Source organism: Dromiciops gliroides, chromosome 5, assembly GCF_019393635.1.
Source record: "Dromiciops gliroides isolate mDroGli1 chromosome 5, mDroGli1.pri, whole genome shotgun sequence".
Lineage (NCBI taxonomy): Eukaryota > Metazoa > Chordata > Mammalia > Microbiotheria > Microbiotheriidae > Dromiciops > Dromiciops gliroides.
This window is the reverse complement of record NC_057865.1, coordinates 59,695,806-59,716,248: the sequence shown is the minus strand read 5'-3', so window position 1 is coordinate 59,716,248 and position 20,443 is coordinate 59,695,806. Positions and strand designations below refer to the sequence as shown.

General features: G+C 34.1%; 1 protein-coding gene across 5 annotated transcripts in view; it reads right to left on the bottom strand.

Annotated features, from left to right (window-relative positions):
• The window catches only part of MLLT10 (MLLT10 histone lysine methyltransferase DOT1L cofactor), a 233,364-nt gene that overhangs the window by 94,777 nt on the left and 118,144 nt on the right, over window positions 1-20,443 (bottom strand). For 4 of the 5 annotated variants that reach the window (XM_043967037.1, XM_043967036.1, XM_043967039.1 and 1 more), the window contains 3 exons: window positions 17,732-17,827; window positions 7,252-7,507; window positions 3,175-3,744 (listed from right to left, as the gene is read on the bottom strand). In XM_043967037.1, coding sequence (XP_043822972.1) covers window positions 3,175-3,744; window positions 7,252-7,507; window positions 17,732-17,827 — 922 coding nt within the window. Of the gene's footprint in view, window positions 1-3,174; window positions 3,745-7,251; window positions 7,508-9,028; window positions 9,144-17,731; window positions 17,828-20,443 lie in introns of those variants that run through there. The other variant, XM_043967041.1, reaches the window with a different exon arrangement.

Genomic DNA, 20,443 nt, shown 5'->3' with positions numbered 1-20,443 from the left:
TAAAGCATTTATTAAGCATTAATCATATGCAAAGCCCCGTACTAAATGATACAAATGCAAAAAACAAAAACAAAACCCAAGCCCCACTCAAGGAGTTGACATTCCAATGGGACAGATAATATACAAGGAATGCTTCAGCTGTAAATCAGATGGATAGGTTCTATGGATCCTAAGGTGGAACAATAAAGCACATAGAAATGTCTCTTCTTTAATGCCATTTCTACTGATAAAAATCACATTGGAGGGGGCAGCTAGGTGGTGCAGTGGATAGAGCACCGGCCCTGGAGTCAGGAGTACCTGAGTTCAAATCTGGCCTCAGATACTTAACACTTACTAGCTGTGTGACCCTGGCAAGTCACTTAACCCCCAGTGCTCCTCCAAAAAAAAAAAAAAAATCACATTGGTTTCTGATGTTGAAACATTTCACAGTGCCAAAGACTTTGGTCTTGATGAGCCTTCAATAATAAGTGGTTGTAGCCCCTGCAGGAGCATCTTTAAAGAGGCTGCTTATTAGGATGATGGCTAAGGACATAGGGCTGGAAGCACTGCTGTTTCAAGGTTCTTGGGCTTAGGGTTCTAGGCTGTCTCCATCAGGGTGGCAGGGCTCGTGGAAGGTGGATGGTCCTGCCCTATGCAGCCATGCTGTCTCCTGTCTGTACCCCACAATGTCTTGCTACTTTAGTTACCCTGGTCTGTCTGTCCTGTGAGGAGCAAATGGTCAGTGGTTGGAAGAAATGGTTGGTTCCTTCTCCACAGTAGTTGCCTCCCCATATATGATGGCTGGACTAGAAGCAAGGCCAGTAGTATGGATGATTCTACTACTCTAATAGCTCCTGTGCTCATCTGCCTGCCAGGGACAGCTGGTCAGCAGCTACTGCTGTTGCTGATAAGGAAAGCAGGCCCCTCCATGGTTCCTCCCCTCAATAATAACTCTGGGGTCTGGGCTGGAAGCAGATCTGGTGGTTATGGGGACACTGTTATTCCAAGGATCTTGGGCTCAGGATCCAAGACTTTCTCTATCAAAGAAATATGGTAAGAGAGTGAGTGGTGGTAGCCTGACATAGTCCCCCAGGGGGTTTTGATGTTATGTTATACATATGAAATCTAAAATAGTATTAAATAAATGTAAACTTTTACCAAATTCTTTTCCAGAATTAAAATGTTTTATGATTTTAACAATGTTTTATTCAACAATTCAAGAAGAACCTCATTCAAAAATGTGCTTTAGAACGGTTTCTCCCTATATATGCATACGCCCCTTTAAAATACTAAGCCTAATATACTATTATTTATAAATACATACACTATACATGTGTGTTAGGACTTGAAATCACAGTAGATCATTTAGGGCACTGCCCCACTAAGAAGATCGAAGAGGAAGAGGAGGAGGAAAAATAGTGGATAGTTGTACTACATTTCCACACAAATTAATTCTATTCTTATAGCTACTGACACAGAAACACTTGATAAGGAATGCCTACTAGGAAGGTACTTTGGTTGGACCTATAAAACATAGTGTCATCCTATTTAAGAAACAACCTTGATATGGACATTTTAATAAGAATTTATGATAAATGTTAAATATATAATTCTGATGATGATTCAGAACTCTATGAAATGCCCTGAACAATATTTAATACTTATATACCATACAAAGTTATAAACCTAATTCACAAATTAAATAACCTTTAAAATAATCAAACTTGTAAATGCTAATTAAAATACCATAACAAATATACATATATGAAAGTTATTAAGACAATTCTACTTTACAAAAATAATTTTGAAAGGATGTAAATTTTTAATTCTGGGTTTTTAGGTATCTCAGAAGACTGTAAAAGAGAGAAAATTTCAAATCTATACATATTCAGTATAGGTATCCCACTAAAATTCAGCTTGCAATTATCTCACATACATTTCAGATTATATTTCCAAAAGACACAATACTGGATATTGATTTTTTAAAAACATAAACTATAGTCACTAGAATTTTAAAAGTATCATGTTTGTATGCAGATAAGAAACCTGCATTTAAAAAGTTTCCATAAGATTAACTATAATTTCAATTATAAAATGCACACATTAATATTCTCAGATGGCTCTTCCTTTGTTTTCACCATATTTTTCCTACCAATTAAGATATTTTACAAATAGCAAAACATCCAAAATTGACCAAAATGGGTCTTTTTTAATAGTAAAACCCTAAAGACAAAGGTTTAGGATACAATAAAGACCTTTTCATTCCTTTCATTACCCAAAAATCTGTAACCCAAGTACAATTCTCCCAAATGCAAAAAAAAAAAAATACTAACTAGCAAATTTCTATACATGTCATACACATTTTCAAAGTTTAAACAGAAGTGAAAAGCAATAATCGCAATACAAATAATCAGGGCCTGTAGAAAACTTTAAATAGTTTAAAAACAAATTTGGAAAAATTCATATGATACTACATATAAAGCACTAAAATTGTTAACAAATTTAAAACACAAAATGACAGCATTACATCAAAGCAAATAACAATTGACTTTCATAACTTAAATTAATTCATTTACCACTCAGTCAAAATTGTCCTAATATATAAAGAATAGTATTTGAATACTGAACTTTAGATATATAAGAATTATATACCTAAACTTTGAGGAAAAGTATCTTGAAAGTAAAGGCATTTAAAAATTCACACAGGAAACTGCATGATCTTTATTTTTATTACAAAACATTCACAAAAATAACTATACTTCAACCTGAATTCCAGAAAGTCAACATATCTTAAGTAGGGAACTTTCAAATAAATCTCAATTAAGTTTGAAAGTATTAGGTCATATTGTGGTGAGAAAAAATATTTGACCTAGTTAAATTGTGGTCCTGTATGAACTGGGCATAATTTAAGATGAGTATAAACACAAAAACTCTTAACAGTATTGTATTGTAAACTACTTGTGAGTTTTCTCATTGATTCTCAAGATGCTAAAATTCAAGTGCCAATTTACAATGGAAATACTATAAGAAGTAATGTTTTAAGTGAGTCTCTCTCTCTCTCTCTCTCTCCACAAACACACACATATATGTACTTCATAGACACACACACACACACACACACACACACACACACACACACACACACACACACAAACTGAAATACGTTTTTGAAAATAAAAACTGACAAATCCCTACCTGAACCAACAGGAGAAGAGCCAACACTAAGACTTTGTAAACTTCCATTCCTGAGCAATGTAGGAGATTTCTGAAGACTAGAGCTTGTTATACTTCCTGCAGCTGATGCTACAGAGGATGTTGGAGAAGCAGACGAAACAGAAAGATGGGAAACGTTCTCTTGACTTTTGTTTCCTTTGGGTCGACCAGGCCCATGCTTATTTTGTTTACTTCCTTTTCTCTTCTTTTCTTTTACAGTTTCCTCTTCGATGCCAGAACACTGGACTCGTTTGTATCCTGCAGTAGTAAGGCTGGCATTACCCAAGTCTCCAGGTGAATTTTCAAAGTTTTTAGGCTGTGAAACAACGGCAGATGTTGAAGGGAGACCAATTAAGGAATTAAAACTATTCACCCCCCCTTCCTGGCTTCCAGATTCTCCTTTATGTACATCTTTGGTTGATGACGACTGTTGGGAATGAGTATAACTGTCACTGCGCAGGTCTGATTCTGCAAAGCTCAAGAAATCCTGGGGAGATTGCACTGAACTTCCAGAAGATGATTTTACACTGCCCGGAGTTCCTGAAAAACTTCCTGTAGTAAAAAGACAGGGTGGGAACAAGGGGAAAAAATTGGATACAAAATATCCCATCAGCAAAGCAGCTTAAATAATTCATTTGCCAAAAAGAAAAGAGTAGGAATAAAAATTTAACATAAAACTAAGGACTATTATTTTGTAATGAATAAATGTTGGGTTTCCCAATATACCCCTTTAAAAATTGTTACGTCACAGTTTAAAGGAAAACTACATAGTGGCAAATATACATATTTTATCTCAAATGGCAAAAAACTATAAAAAGACTATTTTTTGTGTGATTAAAAGTTTACCAAAGAACCTACCTTTTGGGAGGACCCTCACCTCTCAACTTTACCCCCAAGCAGCTGGGCAGAATGTGGCTAAGACTATAAACAACAGTAGCATCTACTTTTGACAACCTGAAGCTACAGGCAGACCTAACAAAACTTTAATTTACTTGGGGGTAGAAAGGGAAAGGGAACTTCATCCTCATTCAAACATTAACAATACAAAGAGGATTGTGAGTACTCATCATAAACTTTATGTTTTATTATTATTATTTTTTTTTGCAGGGCTATGAGGGTTAAGTGACTTGCCCAGAGTCACACAGCTAGTAAGTGTCAAGTGTCTGAGGTCGGATTTGAACTCAGGTCCTCCTGAATCCAGGGCTGGTGCTTTATCCACTGTGCCACCTAGCTGCTCTATCATACACTTTATGAACCAAAGTCCTTCTTTGTGGACGAGAGTATACAATCAAATGATAAGATAAATGGCTGATTATTTAACTCCGTTTGACCAAAGATGTCAAGTATCAGTTTTGTCATTTTTTATTCCAATCATTCTACCCAAGGTTACAAATGCTGGCATGCTTATGAGTAGACAGGACCTAAACTTCCTAGACACCTTCTAACCCATCCCCCCCCAAAGCACCTAGAAATGAAATGAAATCAACTTCTTTTCTAGTCCTGGTGTATTTTTTATTGTCTTCCCTTTCCCTCAAATGGATCAAATGGAAACAAGAGGGTAGGAAGTGGAAAATGTTGAAATATTTTTTTCAAGTAACTTACATCCTCCTCAACTAAGTTATGTAAGACCACCATAGGACCATACATTTTTACCTACTAAGTGCTTTTATTTCATATTTAAAATTTAATACAGTTAGACCCAAAAACAGTTTTAACTATCACCTCTTCTGACCAATGTATGGCAAAATATACTTTTTTAACGAGATGACAAATTGTGACCAATTTTTGACCCAGCACATGTTTTGTGAACTTGATCATTATTATGTTTTATCTAAAGCAATATAAAGTAGCTCAAAATGAAACATGCTTTCAAACACTAAAAAGGAACTTTTGATGGGTTATGTAATAAATTTAACAGTAATATTTTACATGTAAAGAAAAATTATAGTATTGAGAAACACATAAAAGTCATCTGAATACAGATTTTTAATAAAGTCCAAAAATAACTTTTTTCTTAAAATTTAAGGATTCTAAAGTTTTTTTCATGGGCATTTAAAAAATTTTGCTTCTTAGTTCACCAAATATTTTGTTGGTATGCCCATTAAGATCAACACTTTAAAATTACATAAGTAGATAAGCATACATATTAACAACCTGCTTATACTATATATTTTTCATTATTTCAATGATAAGGACAACCAGTTTTGCCACTTAATTAGCAGCTATAAAGAGGTTTCCCACCATCAATCCTGATCTGTCACCATCTGTCTTGCTTCTACAATTTTTTTGTTTTGTTTTTACATCTGGCATTGAAAATTCACCATAGTATAAAAGGAATATTTTAGAATCATACAGTATACCAATACTTTGATCATATATCTTCCCTAACACATCTCCTCATTCTGATATTAAACAAAACCAAAAAAAAAAAAAAACACCCCACTTCCTTCATTTTCTGATAACCAGAATTGAAGATTTAAAATTTTTACATATATACACAAATTCTCATATAAAAATATAGCATGAATATATGTACTATCTGTCAACGATACAGGCTTTTTGAAAATTCCTTTAATTTTTATGAAATTTAAGTAGATGGGTTTTCCAAGTAGATTTTCAATTCAAAAACAGAATAATAAAAATGAATTCAGAAATGCAATTATGCTAGTGAAAAATTGGGTATTAATTATAAGAGAATATTTGAGTGAGTCCTATTAATATCAGATTTAAAATGTGAATAAATGTAATGCAAAAATTTAATAAGATTATATTATTTTCCAAAAGTAAAATTGCAAAATGAACCTATTTAGTGAGCTAACAAGTTTACTAATCCAAAACATATAGTAAATTCTTGGGGTGTTTTCTAGTTTTGCTTTACTTTTTAAATAATTCCTTAAGTAGAAAGAATGAAAAAGGATTTGAAAAATCATTAAGGCTAAAATAATCCTCTGTATAAATATACCAGTCTACATTTTTCTAAGTAGGGAAACACAATAATTTTATATAAATGTTTGTTCAATTGAACTGAATTTGAAAGTACAGGTACTTTAATGAAGTAATGTTAACAGAAGAAAAATATTTTGCTTATTTATCCCTAAAGAGCTAACAGAAAAAAAATTTAATAAAGTATAGATAAAATATTTAGCAATTTTTACTTGTATATTTGCATGTATGTGTGTGTGTGTATATATATTTAATACCCTAGTATACATGTACAAGAAAAAATTACAAAGAACAGAAATCTGATATATAGGATTAGTATGTTCTATGATACAGTAAAGTAACTTTTAATACATTCATGAGAAATTAAGTAACTATGCTCGAGAAATTGTGTTTTGCTGAAAATGAGTCTTCATTTACTAGAATTTTAAAGGACAAATTTTCTTCAAGATATATTATATATTAGCTATAAAAACTGGATTTTTTTGTTTTGTTTTGCAATTTTAGAAAGGGAATTTTAATTGGCAAATGGAAATAAAAATATCTAATTAGCCAAGAGGGGAAAGACTACTGTATAGCCTAAAAAGAAAACTGTCTTTTGAAAAATGACAATTTTAAAGCATAAGAAATATTTATAGTAACAAAATAATATAAGCTTATATTATAATATAAATAGAAAAATCCAAAATTACTGGTTTAAGAAAGCAATTATTTTTAATTAAGAGAAAAACAAAAGCTAGAGCTAGATAAATTTGAGCCAAGAGAAATAATTACCAAATCTTAAGCTATATACCCTCTATTGTCACTCTAATCTTAATTTTTATTGAATTCATTTACAATGAAAATTCACTTCACCTTCAACACACACACACACACACACACACACACACACACACACACACACACACACACACACACACAATCAGTTATCTAACAATTTTTTCTCTATTTCCAAGTATATTCACCCGGACTGGGCAAATTAGCATTTAATTATTTTTATATAATCCAACTTAACTTCTTTCATTAGCAAGACCAAAAAAACAAATTATCTTTTGTAAAATTTAACTACTTTTGATGAACAAGAAAACAATGTTATAACTATAGCACCATAATTAATACCTTGCTGAAAAGGACTAGCTGCTGACACAGTTGTTCCTGGATTCCTTCCACCACCAGGCTTTCTTCCCCTCTGACCTGAGCTGTGACCTGCTGATTTCTTCCCTTTGCTCTCTGACCCTCTAGTCTCTGACACATCGTTTCCACTTGAAGTAAGTGCGGAGACTTCCTGGAAATTTGCATTTGTAAATCGAGCTGCTGTATCTTCCAAGCGCTTCAATGAGCCTGACATAGAGCTGTTGCTAGTGCTTGTATATGTCTAACATTTGGATTTGAAAAAAAGGAAGTAAAAGAAAAAAGAAAAAAAATAAAAGGACTAAATTAGACCACCAAAAAAAAAAAAAACCCAGACTGCATGTCACCTTATAAAAAATAAATACTGTATATTTGAGAATATATATAAGAAAATAACCTAAAGTTCATTTTCAGTGCTACAGATCAAACCAGTTTACATTATACATCTAAAAAAACTTTAAATTTACTCTAACATTGAATTAAGAGTATACATATATCTATTTAAAATGTATTCTTTGTATTAGAATATCAGCTGACGATATGACTATATGAGTAAGTAGCACATTAGATTGCAGCAATCAGTGAAAGTGCACATTACAGTAGTTATCATTTATTAAGTGACAAAGAATAAAACTGAAGGCACCATGAAACATCTGAAAACTGCATTCTTTCCCACAATAAGAAAACAATGTTTTCATTATTATTAAATTATAAAACAATTTTGGCATTCAGCATAATAACAGGACAACTGCAAAGAACATGGGAGGACTACTTTAAATCACTATGCCCATGAGAACAGCAAGAAAATCTAGTAAGGACAGAGCAAGAATGTTTTAAAGAACTCAAGGAACATGGGGAAGGATGTTTTAAAAGACAGAAAGATTTAAATATTCAAGTGGAAACGATTTTCAATGCTGAAGTGGGTAAGAAGGGAATTATACAGAAAAATTATTTTGCAGAGCAATATTTCTTAAGAATTACTGTACTTCAAAATACACTTCAAATTTCATTGCTTGTATATCATCCAATGATGAAAATTATTTCTTTTTTGAAGGCAAGATAAACATTTGCTTAAATAAGTTTATTATAATCTGCATGGCTACATACTGTCCAAATAAAGCCAAATTATAAAACTAAAAACGGCAATTTGTGTACATTAATCAAAATGCCTCCAAATGTAAGGTTCTGTAGATATCTCTCTAATACATATTAAAAATTATAGTTCTTCCCTCAATTTTAAGTATTACTTCTAAAGCTAAATGTAGTTTTAAAAGAAAAAACTTTTAATTGTAATAATAAATCTAGGGTGATATGAAGAATTAAAACTTGCAATATACAAATTAGAATCTAAAACCTCCACCATATACCCACCACTCAATACAAACTGTCAAAAACATTTGAAAAATGAGGAGAGAGCTATGAACTCTGAGGTTTGTACTGAGCAAAATGGTTAAATAGCTTTTAGTAAAATTGATGTTTGAAAGTAGGAGGAAAGGGGAGGAAGGGATATATTCCAATGAAAATTAACTATTTACTGGGAATATTTTCTGATTTTTCTCCAACCTCACTACCTATTTTCCATTTTTCACATATAAACACAATGAGGTCTAACAAAACAGAGTTGATCACTATTCTCCTGAACTATATAATCCACAAGCATGCCCAACAGGCTTTAAAGTGAGCTTAGTAAAAGATAAAATCCCATTTAACAGACCAATAGGATTTAAGTTGGTTAAACTTCATGGCTTACTTTAGAAACACGAACCTTTTCCATGCTGGGCAGGTCAATTTGGAAACCACCCCAGCTCACTTTTCAATCATTTTTCCATTAGCTTGGGCTGGTCCTGAAGTTCTCCATCCCACTCACATCTGACCCTGTATGACCCAGTGCAGGTCAAAAGCCATGTAAAAAAAACACATTGGTACTCTTCACTCATGTGTCAAGTGAGGGAAGGAGAGAAAACTCACTGGGGGTACTGTAAATGGAAATATAATATTAGCTTCTACATATACGTATAAATTAGGGTTGGTCAATTTAATTGGAAAGCCTATTGACCTAAAGTACAAAATTGCCCATATGCTGAAGAACATAAATTCAGTAAAAATTATTTACAAAATGTAATGTTAGAAAAGGCAATACAAAGAAAGCCATGAATGACAATGTCAAGTAAACTTCAATGGCCATAATTTAATAACAATTAGCCTTTTTTTCTGAAAAAGGGGAAATTTTCAATCCTAGAAAACTTCTAAGTGATAATGGATTTAAGACACCCTATCATAAGAGAAAATGCACTTTAAATTTTTCATTTTTGTCTACTATTAGCAAAAAAAAAAAAGAGAAAGGAAGTTAGATTTACAGGTGATGCTAAACAGCTAAACAAAAGTAGTTCTAAGATAAAAATAACCAAGATAAGATACAAAACTCTAATACTTATTCTCATAGCAGAATCTTAATTTGCATTAATGTCCCACACAATTTTGATATGTTTGTGTCATCCAAACATTTTTTTTCACTATTACCTACTAGCACAGTAGAGTAAATTGGGATTAATCTAGAAAACGGGCCTGGTCCAATGAAAACAGAGTATATATGAACAAAAAAGGGATTAATTTCTACCGTTTTAGTTATTACCTAGAGCCTTACTCTAGAAGACTCAGTCGTTAACATATCAAAATAAGAATGCAGGTCAACTGTCAGTGAAATCTAACACTAGTTACAATGTTTTTCATAAAATTATGCAATGAGTACAAGATATCATGTGAATAAAAATAGCTTCCCATCTTCTCTTGAACTCTTCATGAATCATGTCTTTTAAAAAAAACTGGAAAAAATCTTCTTTCTCCATTATTTAGAATTGCTATTAATAAACTACTAATACTACCACATTTCTTAATGAGCAATCAACAATTACTAAAATAAGGGTCGTCGTCTTTCTTAGATTAAAAAATCTTTGAACTATTAAGTACCAAAGGCTAAATTACAAAATTGAAAAATACTAAGTTTTTTAAATTACAAAAAATAAAAATTTTCAGTAATAACATATACAATATATACAATGCAAATTATAAACCAAGAGATTTAGCAATCCAATATTTAAATCCCAAACCATTGATATCAGAATATTCTGTCAAAAAATAATACTGAGACAACAAAACAAGGCAACTTTTGAGAAAGAAAATTGCAACAAAATGGGAACAGAGGTATTATGATCTGAACAAATTATAACAGTAGTTGACTTTTATGTAGCACTCTAAGGTTTACAATGAACCTTATATACATTATCTCAGTGCCATGTCATGACAAAATACTTTTTTCTTTCCTCAAAATCTCTGGAACCTGCCAAGAAAGAATGATTAGTTGTAGTGGTCCAATTCCATTATTTAAAAGAATAATTAAATAGTATTCCTAAGTTTAACTCAATATTACAAAGCATAAATAGGTAAAGAATTATTATGACTCTCATAAAAGGTTTTGGGGCTTTTGGGGGGTGGGGCAATGAGGGTTAAGTGACTTGCCCAGGGTCATATAGCTAGTAACTGTCAACTGTCTGAGGCCGGATTTGGACTCAGGTCCTCCTGAATCCAGGGGCAGTGCTTTATCCACTGCACCACCTAGCTGCCCCCTCATAAAAGTTTTAAACTCATACTTTAAAATATATAACAGTCCACATGTGAGATCTACTGTTCCACTAAAGGGCTCAAAATATAAAGGGTTTGGGTTCCTTTAATGGCCATGACAATTCACAAAGCAAATGTCAATCAAAAAAAAAAAATGTATTAAGTGTCTACTATGTGCCAGGCTATCGTGCTAGGCCCTAGGAATAAAAAAGATAAATAGTCCCTGCCCTCAGGGGCTTACAATCTACTGACAGATGTGTATGCACACACGTACACATACACGTATATCTAAAATAAATATTAATTATCTGAGGGTGGGGTAGTGAGGTGGGAAGGCTTCATGCAGAATTGTAAGGGAAATGAGAAATGAGACAGGAGGGGATGTGTCATTGTCATGGAGGACAGTCAATGCAACAGAAATGGACTGTCATGTATAAGGAACAGTTAAAGAAGCTCAAGTTGACAAGACCACAAAGTGTATAGAGGAAAAGTAATACACAATGTAATAAGGTTAGAAAGGTAGCTCAGGGCCAGGTTATCCAAAGGCTTCAAATACCAAATAGAGCAGGTTATGTTTGATTCTAGAAGTAAAAGGTAAATGTCTGGATTTGAGTAAGAAGGTAGGTAACAACACTAAACCCAAGTAGTATGAAAATCCATTAGGCAACTGTGAGGATTAAAAAAAACCAAAACTGCAGCAGAGAGAACAATTAGGAGGTTAGGTGGGAGGTATTGAAGACTTGAACTAGGTGGGTGAAGAAAAAATGATGGATATTAAAAATGTTATCATGGTAGAAACGACAATATTTGGCAATTGAATGAATAAATGTAGTGAGGATATGTCAAGGATGTCAGTGAGATGACAAGCCTAGATGACTAGAAGAATGGTACTGCCCTTGACAAAAATAGGGAAAGATAAGAGAGTAAGTATTTATATAGCACTTGCTATATGCCAAGGAATTGTGTTAAACACTAGATTAATATTATCTTATTTGAAATAAATTCAGTTACTTTTTGGACAAAATGTTCAACTATAAAATAACAATTTTCCCCAAGAACCCTCATTTTTAAAAGAGAGTCATGAATAGAGAGCAAAGAATGCTGTAAAAAATAATAATAATAATAATAAGAGAATAAAAATAACAGTCTATAAGAAGGATTTATCCTTCTACTAAAGGGTTTAAAATATCAACCGCTAAGTTTCCTGGCAAGTAAAAGTCATACATTTATAACCATAATATATCACACGGAAGGACAGTAGTATAGTACTTAGGTCAATCTTGGGTTACTACACAAGGTGATCTTGAGCACTTTTATTCAATAAGATGTAGCAAAGTATATTAACACATTCCAATATAATAGAATAAGTACCACTCTTTTTTTTTTTTTTTTGCAGGGCAATGGGGGTTAAGTGACTTGCCCAGGGTCACACAGCTAGTAAGTGTCAAGTGTCTGAGGCCAGATTTGAACTCAGGTACTTCTGAATCCAGGGCCGGTGCTTTATCCACTGTGCCACCTAGCTGCCCCCCAAGTACCACTCTTAACATTCATAGTTAAGAACATAATTGTTTCCATCTCTTTCTTTCAACACCAATATCCCCTAAGAACGAACAAAGCAATCAATAAACTAGCATAAATGAGTTACTCATTCATTCGGTCATTGGAATAGAAAGGAAATGTCTTCAAAGTAGTTACTGAATTTTTAGATCTTAAAAGAATGTAATTTTTAAAAAAGCAATGAAACTTCATAGAAGTCGCAGAACTCTACAAATGTGTGTGGGGAAATAGGCAGATACAGCTAAAGTTAGGCACAATTTCTTATCCTTAGGATTAACAAAGCAGCCAACTTGATTATTCACTTATACTCATAGACTGGAAGAAAGGTGGAATTAACTCACGCCATTTATTTTGAGTTCATAAAAGTAAAATATGGTTTTAATAAATGAACATTTTCACTTACTTTTGCCAAAAAAGAAAAAGAAAAATAGATTCTTAGAATTTTTTGTATTCCCAAGAGGGAGAGAAAAAGAGAAGACCCAGTATCAAAAATGTCAAAGATTATTCTAAGTTGATTATAACTTAAAAGAAAATATTAAAGATGGTTATTTTGTCAAATTTATGTTTTTTTAATTTGGAAATTAGAAGAGTCCAGAATGTCTAAACTCTCCCCTAAGGATATCTTTCCATGGAATTTAACCTTGACTAAGCTTTTGTAAATGTATTGAGAATAATATTAAATTGATTTCAGTAAAAAGATCACGTAAAATACCCCTATTTACCCAAAAGGAAGAGAGATTTCCTATGAATAAAAATGGTTCTCTAGATGCTCCTGTTACATATGATGCTGTGATGAACACAGAGAATTCCACAATCACTCAAAAGAGATGGATTAAAAAAAAAGAAAGAGGTGGACATAGCAATCCACAAAGAAGACAGGAAGAAGATATTTTGACCAAATGATGACACAGTACACTGAGTTAGTGTACTAGTTCCTAGCTTGGAGAGGAATTAAAGTTAGAGTCACCAGGCCCAGAGCAAAAAGAGAGAAAGAGAACTGGACAACATTAATTTCACTGATCCCAAATGGCTCGATTGTTCAATATAGCAAAAGTCAATTTTTTCAAGACCAGCATTCCACTGGTAATTCTATATGGTTATAATTTAGAGAAAACCATCACCTCAGAAAATTCAAAATTCAGGTGACACAGTGGAAAGATAATGGAGTGGTAAGCTATAGTGTATTATTAATAACAGCTTATGTACAAGGAATAGTTTAAAAACTAACATTCAGGAAATCAAGACCCAAAGATGTGAGCTAGTCATGAAGCAAGAACGAGAAGTAACTGGTTAGTGTTGCCCTACTACGTCACAAAATATTAAAAGAATAGCAGGAAGATCTACACAAACAGGGTCAATAGTCTTTTGAGACCTTATGGAAAGATATGGACAGTAATTATAGGCTGAGAAGCTGTAAATGACTTTCTATGTGCAAAAGATGAGAAGAGCCACATCGTTAAGATTATGAATGATAGTAGTATCATTGAATAGGATCAGAAGAGAACTATTTTCCTTCTTGAAGATCTTTTTAAAACCATCATCCTATATATACATGGATGTATATGTATATTTACATACACACTAAGCTCCTTTTAATAAATAATGCTGCTTAACGTTTCTTCACCAATGACTTGAATAAAGGTATACAGCATATTCTGATCAAATTTGTAGATAAGAGACAGAGAATTAACACATAATTAAGATCCAAAAGAATTGGGACATTTCACAATACCGGACCCAATCTACTAAGACAAAATTTATGATGGATAGCAAGTTTAGTATTTGGGTCCAAAAAATTGATTTGAGGAGTACAGGATGGGAAATACAAGGTTACACAACACATTTCCTGAATAAGGCAGGGATTTTTGGTGGCTCTTCAAGTTCAATGAATCAGTACTGTAGTGTGGTATCCAAAAAAAGCTAGCATGATCTTGGCTATATTAACAAGTTTACAACTTCCAAGCAGGAGGAGGTGAAAGGCCCTCGGTGCTCATTCCACAGCTGGGATGTTGTGTTGAGGTCTGGATGCCATATTTTAGGATAATGTCCACAAGTCAGTAATCAGGATGGTGAAGAGCCTTGAGTAAATGCCATATGAAAGTAACTCAAAGAATGAGGACATTTATTCTGGCAAAAACTCACAAGTTTTTGAAGTATGTCAAGTGTCACTGTGTGAAGGACAGTTCAGACTTGTTCTATTTGGCCAAAAAGGCAGGACAAGAAACAGTGAAGTTTCATTGAGGCAGATTTAAAGTTTAATGTAAGGAAGAATTTCCTAACTATTAAAATAATCCATAAATAGAATGGGATACCTCTGGACCCTAGTTTCTTAAAATTATGTGTTGTGTGACTAAATGGGGGGGGGGGGTTTGCAAAAAAGTTGACAACAGTAAAAGGTTATGTATACCTATTTTATATACCTATATGCCTGGGGTCGTATAAAAATTTCATGTGTGAAATGGGGTTACGAGTGGAAAAAGTTTAAGAAGTCTGGCTCTAGACAAGGCTGGATGAAGCACTTTATAATTCAGTCTGAATCTTATCTTTCTTTCTGGACTCACAAAGAGTACTCCAGTTTTCAGGTTGACTGTGTGTATTTTGAGACATTAAGAAAGCTTTGGTGTGAAGAATCTGAATTTGTCTATGTCCTAAATGTAGAAAAAACATAATTAGTATATTTGGATACTAAACACAACATGTATTTATCTACTACTATCTTCTCCTTATGAATGAGAGGCTGCTGGTGGTATAGTGATAGAGTGTTGGACTCAGAGTTCAAATCCTGCCTCAGACATTTTCTAGCTGTATGATGTTGGGCAAGTCATGTGACCTGTCTACCTCAATTTTCTCAATTATAAAACGATGGTAAGAATACCATCTACCTACCAGAAATTTTGTGAGCATCAAATGAAATATCTGTAAAGTGCTTAGTACAGTACCTGGCACATAGACAGCACTATATATTAGCTATTGCTATTACTGTTTTTGTTATTATTATAACCACAGTGGAATATTATCAAAACCATCCTGGATCTGGGCTCATGAACAAGAATATTATACGTCATAATACCTCATGGTTACTCCTACAATCCTGAGGGGATTCAGTCACTAAACAGGGACCAAACTTATTAGTCCAGTACAAGTTGGAAATAGGCCCAGAGACAGTGCTATACAATTTAATGGTATATTTTGCTGCCAAGTCAAAAGGACATCTCCATGGAGGAGGGGAAACAGTCATAAAATGAACAAAAATTGACAAAATATTTAAAAATCCATTCTTGGTCATTCAAATCAAAATTCTACAATTACTTGCTCTAAGAGGATCATTTCAGAATTTCTGATCTGAGGCAATTAATACTTCAGTAAGTAGATAGAGGCTTGGCATACAGAAGAACTAAGTTCAAATCTGGCTTTATAAACAAGTCATGTGACCTTGGGTAAATCATTTTATTTTGTCTGCCTCAATTTCCTCACTGTAAAATGAAGATCATAATAGCAGCTACCTCCCAGGGCTCCTGTCAGAATCAAATTAAGATAATATTTCTAAAACATTTAGCATAGTGCCTGTCACATAGTAGATGCTTAATGCTTGTTGCCTTCCTTCCTCCATTCTAACTACAAAGCAAGCATTGATAGAAAGCTTAAACTCCTCAGAAAACTATGTGATTGAAATGATCTTTTGGTAAATGCAACATAGGAAAAAAATGGGGGTGAAGGAGGAAAGGAAAGGTTGTGGTTCAAAATTTGTATTCCTCTAAAAGTTAAAATAATAAGAGTTTTCATAATTCTCATACTAGCAGGGCACATCTCTCTAGCAGAGTGATCTTCTCCGCAGGAGTTATTAGATAACATTTCAGTATAATAGGCTGATTTGCCAAGATGGATTCTGGTAAGCCTATTTCTGACCAGGAATAATATGGGATTGGTACTATGAACACAATATCTTCTAACTGGCCCAAGTGCTAGAACTAAGGATGGGCAATCTCTCCTTCTCTTCCCAGGTAGCTTTAGAGTAAGAAGTGCTCCGAACTACTGAATCAGGGAGGGAAATGCTATACAATCTCTATGTAGAACTAATTGCAGAGCAAATCTATTTCTATTTTGTTTCTCTTATCCTGCTCTTGGGTGAAAGAATAACTGGAGATGTGACTATGTTCTAATTTTCTGGGCTTCACAGTGTCAGAAGAGCTATCAGACGTCCACTCAGCAAGGGGATTTGCTAGAACACATCCCTGGAGCCAGCACAGTTGCTAAGGTGGGTAAGAAGCCAATCCTGAGGAGTGACCAACGTGATTCGGTCTAACAGTGGACTGATCTATCAGCCAAAACATGATGTCATCATGCAAGGAGTTAGTCCAGCTGAGCAAGGGAGCAACTAGTTAATCAGCAACATGATATCAGAAGCAAACTTACTGGGGACCCTCCAAAGGGAAAAATGAACTTTTAGGACCAGGAATCACTAGGTATATCTCAGCCTGACATGACCCCTCTTTGTGCACTTCGCTGTCACGTATTTTAAATTTGTGCCTCCAGATGGACTCTGTAGGCAAGGAGGAAAGAGTATACCTTCCAGTCTTGGGGCAGGTGTTTTGTAACCAGTGGTCTGGCTATAACTCTTGAGTAAACAAACCTTTTTTAAAAAGCTAAACAATACCAACTGGTTAATCAATACTGGAGGATGCCATATTACATCAGGGCTCATGAGTAAGAATATTAGAAGTCACAGCTCCTCAGAATGATTCCTAGAGCCCTGAAGGAAGAAGTAGTTGGTCACTATCTTGGAATTCAACCTACTAGTACAGCATCTGTTAGAAGTGGGTCCAGAGAGGGTGCTACACAATTTAACTGTATATTTTGCTGAAAAGTCAAAAGAATATTTCCATGAAAGAAAGGAAACAATCACTAAATAAATGAAAATTAATTATGAAAAAAGACCAAGTAATCCATTCTTGGTTTAAGTTAAATTTTTATAATCACTCCTCCAAAGATGATCATTTCAGAATTTTTAGCCCTTCTTACCTATATAAATTTGAAGATCTAGAGTCTCTAAGTAAAGAATGAGAATGAAGGAGTATGAAATGAAAGCACTAAGGTAGGGAAGAGGGCAAGTGGTTCAAGGAATCAAGTAGATAGAATAAAAAAAAAAAAGAGTCCTCTGTACCTAAAGTGCAATATCCCATCAATAAAGTTCCAACTGGGTTATGCTTTGTATGCTGTAATTTTTATATCTTATGCTATATAAATTTAAAAATCTGTGAAATAACATGTTAAAAATCACAATTATTTAACTTACTTTCTCAGTAGTAACCGTCAAAGAAGGAACCAAGGCTGGTGACGGTTCTGGCTGCTTCTTATGTTTTTGTTTGTGTTTGTCTTTTTCTTTATATTTCTAAAAATTAAGAAAAGTAAAATACAGGTTTAAGTTCATATGATGATCCATATTTATTTTAGCAGAACAAAGGGGGTAAAAGGTTTTCCTTTTTTCCTTTTTTGGTGACCAGGGCAGGGAGGTGGGGACGAGGGGGAGAGGGAAGGAAAGCATGATTTGTAGGTAGAGTTTTTAATCATTCAAAATGTCAGCAACATATCTGACTCCAAAAAAACTAAGATAAAAATCAATTGCTGGGGCAGCTAGGCGGCACAATAGATAGAGCTCCGGCTCTGGAGTCAGGAGTACCTGAGTTCAAATCTGGCCTCAGACACTTAACACTAGCTGTGTGACCCTGGGCAAATCACTTAACCCCAATTGCCTCACTAAAAAAAAAAAAAAAAATCAATTGCTTCTATCAGCAGTTTTCCTTACATTAAAATGATTTAAAATAAGCACTTTAGCCTCTAGCCTCAACTGATTAGACCAAAACGTGCAAAACAATCTAACCAATACTAATGGGTCACACGTTCTGTTCAAGGTATTATGCTACATGTAGATAATATCTAAATGAATATGAACACCTGAATCTTCTGTCTTTTATAAGCAACAAGTTAAATGGAGGAAAGGATCAGAAAACAATATAAGTAACTGGTTCGAACCATACAGAAAGTTCCACAGGATACATAAAGTGTTATGAGGATCCACAGCAAGATTATAGCACATCTGGTTGAAAAGGAAATCAGGGAATAACTTCACAGACAAAGCATTTGCATTAGAGCTTGAAAGGTGGAAATATTTTCAAAATAGAAAAGTGAGAGATGGGCATATCAGGCAAAAAAACCACATGAAGGAAAAGGAGGAAGTTAGGAAATACAAAGTGTGTTTAGGGAACAATTAAGTAGTCCAATTTGGTTACAGGATAGAGTGAGCAGTCAGTCAATAAACATTTAATGAACAGCTGCTTGTGCCAAGTACTATGCTAAATGCTGGGGATACAAATACAAGTTTTAAAAAAAAAAAGCAATCCTCGCCCTCAAGGAGTCTACAATCTAAGGGAAGAATACAGCACAAAAAAGGAAGCTGAAAAGAGGAGAGTGGAGGGAATACCTAGCAAAGGGGCACAATGGAGAAGTCTAAAAACAATATAGCAGATGGGTAACAGGAAGAATACTTTGCTAAATTGCTTTTAAAATGGTCTTGGGGTTCATGGCTTTGCCCTCCAGCTGAAAAGTCCAATTAGAATGGAAAAGGGGGACAAATGGTATGTGACTACTAGGCAGATTCAATCATGCAGACTAATGGGCTTTCCCAGTGATGATTTTTTCTGTGGAAGGAAGGCATGATGGTGAAGTCCAAAAGCAATGTAATTGGTGGGAAATGGGGAGAAGACCATGCTGAGCTGCGTTCTTAAACAGAGACTCTGAAAACTGGAAAACACAGAAATAATACTAGAAAGATCAGTCGCAGCCATACTATAAAGAGAAGAATGCTAGCCTGAGGAATTACTACATAATTATGTAGGAAAAGAGCATATTGAAGATTTAAAAAAGATCAATGTGGCAACAATATCTAATTCAATACACACAAAACTTTTCACATTTATAAAGCATCTAATAATGAATACTGAACACTGTCCTATGTACTTGGGAAACACTGAAATTTTAGACATTTAGATAAGATAGAGTTCCTGTGCTCAGCATGTAATCTGGTAGGGAGACATGACTCATGAGTGTATAACACATCATATATACAAAAGCACATAAAAAGAAGGTAAAATGGACTGCATTAGACCTAAGATTTGGAAAGCTCATTATTGATAAGGAGAAATAATAGTAAGAGGCTTCCAGAAGAGAGAAGACTGCATCTGAGCTAAATTTTATAAAATAGGTCAAAATTCAACGACTGAAGAAAGGAGTGTCATTCATGACATAAAGAACAGCATGTGGAAAGGCAGAGAAAGAAGTAGGGTAAATGAAGGTGTGTTTGGTGAATGGCACATCTGCCTGGAACATTATTAATGAAGGGAAGTCATATGAGATAAAATCAGAAAGAATGGCATGGTAAAAGACTGTGGAGTACCTAAAATGACAAAGAAATAACTTGAAACTTCAGTCACTAGGCAAGAGGAAGAAGCCGCTGAAGCTTTCTGAGAGCAGACGTGACATATCTAGACAGAAGTCCAAGAAAGCTTCCCCTCATAGCAAAATGAAAGATAATAGAAAAGGGAGAGTTGATTAAGGTGGAAAGATTAAGAGACAAATGGTATAGATCCCTATTCCAATGGGAAAAAGGAGGAAGGGAAGGATGTGATAGGTGATATGGAGAAAAAACTGACAGGACTAATGCATGTCAACATAGAAGAGTCAAATATAACATGAAAAATTTGAACACAGAATAGTATGAACAAGGAGATAATGGAAAAAAAGAATGATAAAAGTCCAAAAATTCCTACTCAGATGTCTAATCACAGTCTAGAGGTGAAGGTTTATTAGAACTAAACCTTTGATAGGTTCCACCCAGCTAGAAAAGCTTTGAGTACAACCACAGAAGCAGAAATGGTCTACTTTCAAAGGGCAAACCTAACTAAATTTGGAGTCATGCCAGTAAACTAGAAAATACCACAGGTGATTTCAC